Below are 12,299 nucleotides of genomic sequence, written 5' to 3'. Positions count from 1 at the left end.
CGGTACAGTGCATGTGTATCGCAAATTTTGTCATAAGAATAGTACACATGTAGTTTATGCGCACTGGCAGATTTTGGTACTTTTTGTGCGCAGGTAGCATGTGTGCATTATAACTTACTTGCAAGGTGGCAACCGTTCCCTGGGTGGGCCAAACACGTGCAAGCTCCATCGACAATGATGAAGCCATATATGAGAGATTGTGCGAAGGGGTCAGGAAGTACCCTTAATGTTTATGTCTTTCTTTGTTCAGTCAAGAAGAAATTATGGTTTTTTTTGTTTTTTTGAGGAAAACATTACAGGATGTTTCTCATTTTAATGGACTTTAATGGACCCCAGGACTTAACAGTTATAATGCAGTTTAAAATTGCAATTTCAAAGGACTCTAAACAATCTTTAATAGCATTAGTGAAATGATTTCTGGCAAGAAAAATAAAAAATATGCACTTATAAACCACAACTTATTGTCTTCCTCCGGTCCTGTGACACGCCAGTGCGACCTCAAGTAATTGCTTAATGACATAGCAAGGTCACATGCTACATATATGAAATGCATATTTGTGGACCATTTTAAACAATAAACTGACACAGAGACATTAATTAGTATCATTCAACATACAACAACGTCGGAACAGTCCTCTTTCTCCACACTTGTAAACACTGGGGCGTAGTGTTGATCCGTGACCTCTTGACGTGATGACATATTACGCGAGGTCGCACTGGCACGTCACAGGACCGAAGGAAGACAAGAAGTTGTGGTTTAAAAGTGCATATTTTTTATTTTTCTTGCCAAAAATGACACTTATGCCTCGTTTGGGATTGTTTAGAGTCCTTTGAAACTGCAATTTTAAACTGCATTAAAACTGTTCAGTGTTGGGGTCCATTAAAGTCCATTAAAATGAGACAAATCCAGGAATGTATTGTTTTCCTCAAAAACATAATTTCTTCTCGACTAAACAAAGAAAGACATCAACATTTTGGATGACATGGTGGTGAGTAAATTATCTGGATTTTTTTTTAAGAAAATTGACTAATCCTTTAAAAGACAAGTTCGGTATTTTACACTTAAAGCCGTGTTTTCAGATTGTTTATGATGAAATAGAATGGTTTTGACTGAAATTTCGACATATGCAGCTGCCCTGAGAATTTTCGGGTGTTTGTGTTTCACCTCCCACCTTTATAATGGGTTGATAGGTGCACTTGAACAATCCTTCCTAAAATGCAAAAATCGCTGCAAAATACGCATTCCAACGGGTTTTATTGTAGTTTTTGCCAACTCCATTGACTTGTATTAGATGTGTGTGAGGTACGGTATTACTCCGCGCCGGGAACTTTGTTTCTATTCTTGCTATTGGCAATGGCGGATTAGCGCCATCACCTGGGCTGGAGTGTCTATTATTCAAGCTCTCAGCAGAAGAATGTACGGATGCGAGGCGTTTGGAAAAATAGGTCCACAAGTTAACAACGAATGCTTAAACAGCTGTCGGAAAGCATCTTTTGCAGCGATTTTTATGTAAGCATATCAGTGAACACTAGAGCCCGACCGATTTATCGTTTTGCCGATGTTATCGGCCGATATGAGCCTGTCGCAGATATATCTGTATCGGCTTATAAGCCGCAGATATGAAGCCGATATGAACGTTCCTTACAAAAGACATTAAATGCTTTTGAAAGATGTAAGTACTTGTTTGTCCAACAGAGTGCGCCCTACTGGTTGCTAATGGTGACCCAGGTCACTCACTGTAGTGACACCAGCCAACCCCCCTTCACTTCAGTCAGTCCCTCAGTTCAGGTGGTGGCAGTCACGCGGTTTCGTCACAACATTTTACACCTGGTATTAAGACGCGCTTTGGTCGATTGGATTATAAGTGGGCGAGAAAGACACATTCCGGTTTACATTTGGTGTTTTTAATCCGTCTCTTTTGTCCACTTGCGAGTTGTTTAAAACGCAAGCGGAAGAAATGACGCGAGGCGGAGAAAGGACGCGCTTTAACTGACGCGCAGTCTGTGGGAGTACAGCTGCTTGTGCTGTTACTGAACATGCTCATTTCAAAGCAATTGATTAAATAAGCTCGCGCAACTTTACACCCTCGCTAAATTAAAGAGGCGGAGAGCAGACGCTTTAGTTTTATAAAAGTTTAAAGTACCGGCAGAACACTGTGGGTTCGCGTCATAAAAACGTTGTGCAGTACATTAAACATAAGCCAACATCATTATGTTGTCAGCAAGTCAAGCATTGTCGTCTTAATGGTAAGTTTCTAATTAATTTGTGAAGTACATAACTTATTAGCTAATAAACAATGACTTTATAAGTTTCCATTTTCAAAATAAGCCCAATATAACATTATTCTCGTCAAAACTGACAATCATTTAAGTTATATGTATTTTGTTTTGTTTGTGTTTTAAAGTTATTTATAATTAGTCAAGTTTACTGTTTTGTGCACTTATATTAGAATCATTTTGGATAATAAAGTTTATTGTTAACTTGTAAAGCACACCAGCCTATATTACATATCTTTGTCACGTCATTTTAAGTGTTTGATCACCACATTTGTGAGTGATCATTGCAAAAAAAGTATTTATATATAGAATATTCTGTTAATGTATATAGTGTATTATATGTACAGTAGCCTGCTGTAGTATAATATAATGTAGTATATGTGTACTGTACTATTATATACACATAAAGAATATCGGTCGATATATCGTTATCGGTCTTTTTTTTACCCTAATATCTGTATCGGCATCGGCCCCAAAAAATGCATCTCGGTCGGGCTCTAGTGAACACCCCTGACCACTCGGTGAGTTTCACGTCTTTGTAAACGAAAGTTTAATGCATTTTAAAAAGGATTGTTCCAGTGCACCTATAAACCCATTGTAGAGGTGGGAGGTGAAACACAAACACCCGAAAATTCTCGGGGCAGCCGCATATGTCGAAATTTCAGTCAAAACCATTCTATTTCACTATAAACAATCTGAAAACACGGCTTTAAGTGTAAAATACCGAACTTGTCCTTTAATCAAATGATTCTAATAAATTTAGGTCAATTTTACCTGGTCAGGTGAAAAAAACTGTAATATTGTTCACAGGGGGACACCAGGGTCAGCTGTATCAGGTCAAAGTCATGTGATAAACGTGTTGCTATCTCCAAGTGCGCTCTAAAGGCATGTCAGACTCTCATCGAATCTAAAACTAATGTATTAAACATGCAACCTACACTCAGAATTCAGCACCACCTAAACTAGGCCGCAAGCAGGAGGGACGGACTAATTGAGGAGAGGGAAATCGAATAGAGAGAGAGAGAGACAGAGAGATATAAGCATAAGCATAGGTATAAAGCATAGGAAAAATGCAATAACATCCCAGTTAAAGATCCAGCATTTATTTCCAAAGGTCAGACCTACCAGAAAAACCATTGTGACTGCCTCCACCTTGATTTGACTCAACTCCTCAAACGCTTTGCTACAAAACCAACACAGGACTCAAACAGAAAACCAGCTGTGGGCCAACATTTCACGCGAATTCTCTGAGACACATTCAAGGTACTGGTTAATATCCTGAGCGAGGCGGAGGACTGTAAGACTCAGGGTTGATGAGAGACATCAGTCTGTAGGGAGCTGATCTGATATTCACTCAGAGCAAACACATCAGGCCTGGCCTACATACACAACCATACTAACACTTCCACCTACATTCTGCATTGGAGAAAAACTCTGAAGTATCGTGCCATCACAATTTCTCTCCTTTGACATTCTGTAGATCCACACAAGCATTTAAACACCTGACCCTCTCGGCTGTTTAGGGCGTTTTTTACACTCACTGTAATTATTTTTGCACTTCCAAAAGCGGTTACTCAAAAGTTTGTCAACACTCTGAAACAAATTTGATTCCTTTAAAGGGACACTCCACTTTTTTTTAAATATGCAGAAGGTGCAATGATATAACGCAGCAGCCCGAAAATTGTCCCCTTGGTTACTTTCAATAGCAGAGGACTATTTTGGGGCACTGCGTAATGTCATTGGGCCCCCTGCAGCCATGTTACGGCAGCAAAGTCCTTGATTATTATGCCAGAATGAAAGCATAGTTCCTAGCCATATGTACCAAGCAAATTTTACATTTCTGTCGGTCTTAGTACACAGAGTCAAGTTTTAAACAGGAAAAATATTGAAACTCTTTGGTTACTTTTGAGGGCGATGCTAAATGGTTTAATCAGATTCAATGGATTGTGCTAAGCTATGCTAAAAGTGATAGCGTCAGACCCGGAGTTCAGCCAAATGGATTCCAAAATGGTAAAAATCAAATATTTAACTCTAGAGGAGCTGGAAAATGAGCATATTTTCAAAAAATAGTCGAGTGTCCCTTTAAAGTTAACCAAATTGAAAGTACTAAAATCTGTGTAGGGTTTACGTTAGGTTTACTCTGCAGTTTCCACATAACATTCATTGTTGATCCAGGCGTACTTTGTGTTTACATTGTTTGCTTTATTCCAAATAATTTTGCAGTTATTTAACGAAAGTAATAATGAAATATAACTAATGCTTTATCCGCATTTCCCCCCACATTTTTCCACATGGTTTAACTGGACAAAGCTTATGTGACAAAACATTTTCTAATAATCAATTTAATTATTTTAAAAAGACGACAAAAAGAATATAAAACTGATTTTTCTTTATAAAAAATAAAGTCTATATGATCCAAACCACTTTTTTGGAACCTGGGCTACTACCGAACAATGTTTTGATAGCACCACAGTGCCAAAATTTACTTTCGGGTAACAAACCTACTCTCTCAAAAAAAAAGGTACTGTACAAAAGTTGTCACTGGGCTGCTACCTTTAAAGCCCGGGATACACTGCACGATTATTGGCTGTCCCAGACGAAAGATTGCCATTGTGAAACAATCGTAGCGATTTCTGTGATCGTTGCTCTTCATCGGTGGTCATATGTCGCACAGTGACGGTACATTCACACGGGGCGAAAGCATTACCGCTTGACGGATGGCTTGTCTGAAGCGTGGCCAACAGCCAATCACCGTGGCCGCAACACATCCTCCGGTCTTCCATTAACGCAATTGGCTGGCTCTGCCAAGGTTTTTTTCATAAGGCGATCTGATTGGCTGATGCACGCATTGCTGCATGAAAAGTTGAGAAATGTTCAACTTCTACAGTGAGCAACGGTCTACCGTGCCGACGGATCCACAATTCAGTTCGGCAACGCATGACGTCACCCATTAAAAGTGAATAGGAAGCTTTAACACTTACGCCCCGTGTGAATGTACAGTGAGAGAGGTTCAAAGACGGCCGTTTTCCCGGTCTTGCGTCCAAAGATAGCCTACATTAGTCTTCCGACAGTGTCAGAAATTCAGCATGATGTGTTTGCTGCTACGAGCAGGGTACTGGTATTTGTTTACCACAAGCGCATGCTAGTGACGTTGCGCTAACGTGTGACGCAGCAGTCGAACCTTCCGTGTCATAATAGTACAGTCTACATGCTGGTCGTTGTCGTACTCAAGTTTAAACAGTGTGATAAAGTAATGATCTTATAGGAGTGCAAAAATCCTGCAGTGTATTCCGGGCTTTAAGAAGGTCCTATATGTACCATTTAGGTACAGATATGCATCGTTGAGGTAGCAATATGTACCCATGCAACCTTTAAGGTTCCAGTATGCAGCTTTTAGGTACAAAAGTGTACTTTTTGAAAAGGTACCGCCACAGTGACAACTTTTGTACCTTTTTACTTAGAGTATACAACTGGTTTATTGTTGCTTGCACCCTTAAAATAAGCTGGGATACTATTTTGACATAAAATATACACACTTCAGCTTTAAAGAGGACTTAAAAACTCCCTTTAACGTCTGGTGATAAAACCTAAACACAAGGAGCTGTTCGCCACATGAACTAAGTGGAAATGATCGGTGCGTGTTTATAATACAGCATGACTAAGCACGGAGTCAACAGCAGATAGAGAGGAAACAAACCCAAGACTTTCAAACACTTTAAAGGCCGCGGCAGAGAGAAAAAAGACTGTGTGTATTTCCAGAAAATCCCAGTTTCTCGTAAGAAAAATGTTACAGATGAAATATTACGATGACGAACTAACATTACGGTTATAATTACGACCAGTCAAAACTCACTTGATTCAGTCCAGACCTTTTCACACACAGCTCGCACGCTCGCGCGCACTCAAGCCGTCTTTGCCAGGGGGACAAAGGTTCAGAGGAGCGAGAGATACGATGTCGTGACCCGCTGCTGACTCACATGTCGATGGGGGTTTTTTTCCCATAATGCTGAGGGTGCCTGCGGTGCCAATGTGTCACAAGCAGCTGTTTTCTGCTTTATTAACATATACACATTTATGCATGCAGTCTGTCATCCTTCTATTTATCTACTCCTCCATCCATTCATGTGTCCTACTTGCTCTGGATGTGACACTTTACACACAAAATTCAGAGTAGCGCACACACATACATATGTTTTACTGCAGTCCTGCTGAAGGACATCCTGATCACTTTATGCATGTGACCCTGGACCACAAAACCAGTCATAAGTCACACAGGTATATAGCTTTAGCCAATAATACATTGTATAGGTCAAAATTAGGATGTTATGTAAAGATCCTCTTCCATGAAGATATTTAGTAAATTTTCTACCGTAAATTAGTGAAACACTTCATTTGGACAACTTTAAAAGCGATTTTCTCAATATTTAGATTTTCACATAGTTGTATCTCGACAAATGCTTAACAAATATCAAAAATGCCAGAATTTGGGAAGAGGGCTTAGTCTTAACAAAGACCTCAGTAACCTTAGTAACAGTAAAGTGGCAGATACTATCCACAGTAGTGTCATACAGTAGCAAATCATAGTATTCCCACTGGTCTCAAGTGGCTAGGATCAGGCTAGGATCAATCCATAAGGCATCACCATTGTGCCCTTGAGCAAATCATTTAACCTAAGGTTGCTCCAGGGGGACCGTTCATGCAACAGGTGCACTGTAAATCACTTTATGTAAATGCTAAATGTCTACCTACTCATGATATAAAGCTTGCAAGTAACATGCCATGGGTCTCTCAATACAGCATATATAAGAAAGCACAATGGATAGAAATGTATACTCTGCTTATGTTCAGGTTCTGATCTACATCACTGTATCACTGCTCAAAGCTTATAGGACAGCTGTTAATTGTTGTACTACTAGTGCCTCTGAGGCTAAATGAATGCCCGTTACAATATCTGACAAGTCTCACAATTCCTCTGTGACTTCAACTAACTTCTCTGGATGGACAGGATGACTTCTCAATCTGCCTTGTCTGTCTGTTAACTGGGCATCTAAAAGGCTGATTAAAAACAGAAAGAAATGAAACGCTGCCTGATATATCACACATAATGCTGCTGGATATTATAGCAAACAGACAAAAACTCGAATCAACCAAGCGTAAACATTTAAATCTTTGTGCTTACGTTTCAAAATGCACAAAAAAAGAAACCATGATGGCAGATTCTGTAAGCCACCTCCATTGCAATAAACATACCGCTAACTTCCTCAACGCTGCTGCATTTACCGAGAGTTTATGTTGATGCAAGTTCTGCTGCCTTAAATATTCGTTAAGTAAACATTAAACAACGATTCGAACAAACAACATTAGCAATAAATACTGAGCAGATTCCAGGGATCGGCCAACCTGGAAACGCTTGTGAGGAGATACTGATGACCTGGATGCGTTTGACAGTAAAAGAAGGAAGAAACGCTCAATCATGCTGCCCAGAGGAGGAAGAAGAAGAAGAAAAGTCCAGGACTGTCAGACAAAAAGTCATCCGAGATGGCGTCCTGGAGCCCCGTCAGGCATTTTGAGATCTTTTATAAACATATTAATTCAGCTAATGACCTGATTTGCCTGTCATATGAGGCTGGCCCAAAGCCCAAGGAAGAAAGCTAGATAAGCCTGCCCTCATTACCAATGAGCATCTTAATCAATGGGCATCAAGGGAACCAACAACCTTCAAGAGAGTACGAAAGACAGACAGATCCTAAAACTACGAAGCCTTTCTGGTTAAAATTTTCAACACTTGATTGTTAATCAGGAACATTTACAAAGTTAGATGCTTTTATCTAAAGTAGTGTGCAAGGGAATCGAACCCATTGGCATTTGAGCTAGAGGAAAAATTGTAAATGATTGGCATTGCCACTTACATCATCACATTATGAATTATTCTGCCAGACTAAGAATAACAAGCTTTAGGTACAGAGTGACATGACATCATCAGTGACATCATCGACATTACTTTTAGGACATTTACTTAAAAAAAAATGTCTAAATATGTAACCCATCTATCATTGGGACAGTACCCATATAAAATGGACCTTACATTTGGTACCAGTTACTAATATGTTATTATAGGGACTCTTTAGGTGCAAGGGTACAGCCCTAGTGACAGCTGGGGTACATATTTTGACATTTTTTTCAGACAGTGTACAACACAAGCTTATCTGTTAATAAAAAAACAATGCGTACGTTTTTTGCTCAAAGCAACAGCGTGTTCAGAGACAGACTCGGCAGTCATATTTAACATTCCAGAATCTGACGGAGTATCATAGCGCACAAAACATCCTTTCTATCTTCCAGTCGTTTGAGTGTTTGTGTAGCAGAAGAGGTTCATGTTTGGCTGTGACACGTCTCTCTCCTCTGGTCCTGTGATTGACTGAGGCTGTGTTTACCTGAAAGCCAGCCCTCGTCAGCAGCGGTAGACGACAACGTAACACAAACATGAACATCTGCTGAGCTACGGGCCACTTTGAAGATCCTGCTCTTTAGGACACAAAAGCGTATACTGCTAATGGATGTGCGTGTCCATTAGGTTGATCGCGAATAGTGTTAAGCAACTGGTAAGTGATAAGAATCTGTTGTGAGTAATAAAAGGTCAATATATTGACCAGGCCGATTAATCTCACAATATGTGGCCTTTTTTGACATTATTGACATTGGCAGCTGTTAACTGTGCCTCTCTGGGCCTATTAACAGATCTGGTCATTAAATCAAGTGTCAACAAAGCCCAGTCCATGCATAGCAAATCTATAGGGAAGCATGTCTAGAAATATATCCAGGATGTTAAGCGTAACCAGAACATGCGGAGAGCATCACTGCTCAAAGCCTATGTTTTAAGTGACAGCCCATAATTGCTGTACTTCCAAGATTACTGTATAAAAAAAGCCTTTTTTAGGGAATAATTAGTAAATGTTGTGAAGTAAAAAATGTTGTTTGTTCAAAATCATTAAACGTGTGTATATCTTATGAGCTATTACATTGTGTAAAACATTACGACAGCTATTAAAAAAAATCGAAAAAAGGAAAGTTGCAAGATGCAAGTCTTTACCAAAAATAAACAGCTGCTTTATATAAAGCTACTGAATCCCAAAAGAGAACCATCTAAAATTAGATTCTTGTAAATCATTGTCATTCAGCATCTATTTTAAAACCAACAAAGAGATCATGTCAGTTTTACTCTGTCTATCAAAATGGCCTATCAAAGCACATTCTTCTCTCTTATTGCTGACAAAAACAACACTATTGGTAATTCTTGTGTTTCTTTACAAATGCCAATGAACCACCAATTCTTTACCATTAAAACCATTACTAAATTATTTTATGTTGTGTTTTGTGTGCCTTATTTCAGCCAGATGTTATTTCTATTAGCTCCCATTCTCCACATCTCACCAACGCATTATCAGTATTTAATGTAAAATTAAAGTTTTGTCATCATCCTCATGTTTAAAACCTTAACCACAACTTAACCTAATAGTAAGCACACAGTTGGCGGTACCTATTGACTTCCTTAGTATTTGTTTTTCCCAGTATGGAAGCCAGTGGGTGGTAGCCTACCATCAACTGTGTGCTTACATCATTTATCAAAATATATTCTTTTGTTTTCATAACTCATGCAGGTTTTGAACAAAATGAGGATGAGTAAATGATGACATTATTTTTATTTTTGGGTGAACTATCCCTCTTAATCCACAAAAAATGTATATGATTATTCCTATCTTTATTTTCTAGCATGCAGCGCAACAGAAACATCATAACGCCGTTGCCATATAATGAACTATCCGCGTGACGGATGTGCGGTAGGCCTGAGGGGGCGGGGCTACATTATTGACAGCAATTTACAGGCTTCGCTCGGTCGCGCTTGTTCAGTCAGGTGCGGCAGGTGCGCGCGCGGGGAGAGGGCTTATCGCGAGCTGCGCTGTTGCTATGGGTCGGCAGCTCCGTTGCCACGGCTGCCGGAGGCCCTGGATGGAGGGGGATATGGTGATAGGAAAAGACATCATGTTGAAGCTACAACCTGTGGAGGTGTGCTGCGCCACAGCAGCAGCTGATGCTGTCTGATAAGAAGGAAAATTCAACAGATGCACACTAATGAGGGGGCATGGTTCGTCAGATGAGATGCTGAGAAGAACAGAATAAGCCTGTAACATGTCAATCACTGCGAACTAATGGGCTGCTGACACCACCCCGAGTTCATCTTTGCTGTCGGACTGTGTGGCTGTCTTATTTTACAGCGGTGATCAATGCAGTCTGGCCCGTACTTGAAGTGTGCACGCCGCATGAAACGATTAAAACGCCATTTAACTTTGAAGCAGCTGACAGGTTAATCAATTGACATCTGTGCGTATATGGCCACATAATGTATATACACGAACCATTCGAATCAAATAAGTTTATCAACTATATATGCGCATTTCCTTGGTGTTCACAAATGATAACAATGAAGATAAAATACCTGTCGGGTATGAGTTTTTAGATTTAATGAGATTTCGTGTGTTGAACGTCCTCTAAAAGCGATCAGAGCGCTTTAAAGCATCCATTATCACTGCGCAGAATATGTTGAAGGGTTCGGGTTGGGGTTTGGGTACACCCCCGCGTCATGCCCATCATACCGCCAGCAACACTTATCATGCACCCCCCAACATCACATTCATATGGCACAGTTTCCAAACAGAGAGAATGCAAATAGAGAAATTACCTTGATGGTTTTCAAGGGTGTCCTCCGGGATGTACATGTTTTTGCTTTCATTTACCATATATGTAGTCCGGCTTTATCCGAAGGTGAATGAAGAAAAAAAGGTTGTTAAAAAGGAGGGGTAGAAAAAAGCAACCCAGGGGAAAGAAATCAAAGAAAAAAGGGGGGAAAGAAAAAATGAAGAACGCAAAGCGCACGATATTCCTTCTCTTGCGGCTTAGTTAATATTACCTGATCCCCATTATAGAGCTAAAGATCAGGAAAGGATATTCGCAGGAACCACCTAAGAAAACGAACCAGTGCATCTTTGGAACATCCGGGCCCTACCTAAGAAACATGATACCAGCACCGATAATCGATAATCAAAGCGGATCGAACGGCTCGGAAACGGGGTTCGACTGGGATGCTGCAACAGCCGGAAGAAACGCAGGAAACGCGGGCGCTGCCGTAGTTTCGGAGACCGCATCAAAAGGTAAAAGGTGCGTATATTCCAGATCTCACGGGGTTAAATCTTCACATATGATCGATCCCATCTGTGATGCTCCAGAACGGGCGTAGTTCGCGTCGCGCCTCGTTAGAAAATAGAGTGCAGAATCGGCCGCGTCCTGTCCATATTGGAGAGAAAGGGGAGTAGTCAGTCTGTGGCCCTGCGGAGAGAGAGCGCTCACCACCACTACCAGCCTCTCTGCAATGATCTGACGACCAAACCCCCTCCCCTGTAGACTCCTTGACTGCTTCCAGATGTGACTGCGCTAGAAGAGAGAATAAATCCTCCACGCTTTTCCAGACATGCTGTATCTGAAAGAGACCAAACTTGGGAAGATCAAGGCAAATCGCCTTAAATTCTCTGTGCCGTACACAAATGATGACCACCAGGTATTTTCTTGCAGTCTGGACATTGGCCCTTCAACAGTTCTTGTCAAAAATGTAAACCCTTATCCCACAGTTGGACCACAATAAGTGATACATAGGTACAAGAATATGGGATTACGCTCATATAACTCCATGTCGTACCAGTTTGAACATCTGCTGTGACATGTTTAGATACCTTGCTAGATGCCACATGGAGTGAATGTTTAGTTTGTCAGCAGCAGGTGTCAGGTTGATGTTACTGGCCTTTTCCCCCCTCTTTTTTTTTTTGCTGGGCTTTAACCAGCCTGATCTTCCCATGGAAGAATAAGCCGTATCCTGATCTTTTTCGGGCTTGTCGGGCTCTGATAAAGGGGACGTGGGGCCTGGGAATTTCTACAAGATGACCGAGAATCTTTCATCAGCAAATGGTTTAGTA

At 40.6% G+C, this 12,299-nt stretch overlaps 1 protein-coding gene across 17 annotated transcripts in view; it reads right to left on the bottom strand.

The window, feature by feature from the left end:
* cacna1c (calcium channel, voltage-dependent, L type, alpha 1C subunit) overlaps positions 1 to 12,299 on the bottom strand; it is a 156,989-nt gene that overhangs the window by 136,798 nt on the left and 7,892 nt on the right. For 2 of the 17 annotated variants that reach the window (XM_073814831.1, XM_073814819.1), the window contains exon 1: positions 11,015 to 12,295. The exons of 14 other annotated variants lie outside the window; for them this stretch is intronic. In XM_073814831.1, the coding sequence (XP_073670932.1) occupies positions 11,015 to 11,072 (58 nt within the window). In that variant the 5' untranslated portion in view covers positions 11,073 to 12,295. Of the gene's footprint in view, positions 1 to 11,014; positions 12,296 to 12,299 lie in introns of those variants that run through there. One more of the 17 variants, XM_065269469.2, reaches the window with a different exon arrangement.

The sequence above is a fragment of the Paramisgurnus dabryanus genome, chromosome 1, assembly GCF_030506205.2.
Source record: "Paramisgurnus dabryanus chromosome 1, PD_genome_1.1, whole genome shotgun sequence".
Lineage (NCBI taxonomy): Eukaryota > Metazoa > Chordata > Actinopteri > Cypriniformes > Cobitidae > Paramisgurnus > Paramisgurnus dabryanus.
This window is presented reverse-complemented; position numbering and strand designations above follow the sequence as displayed.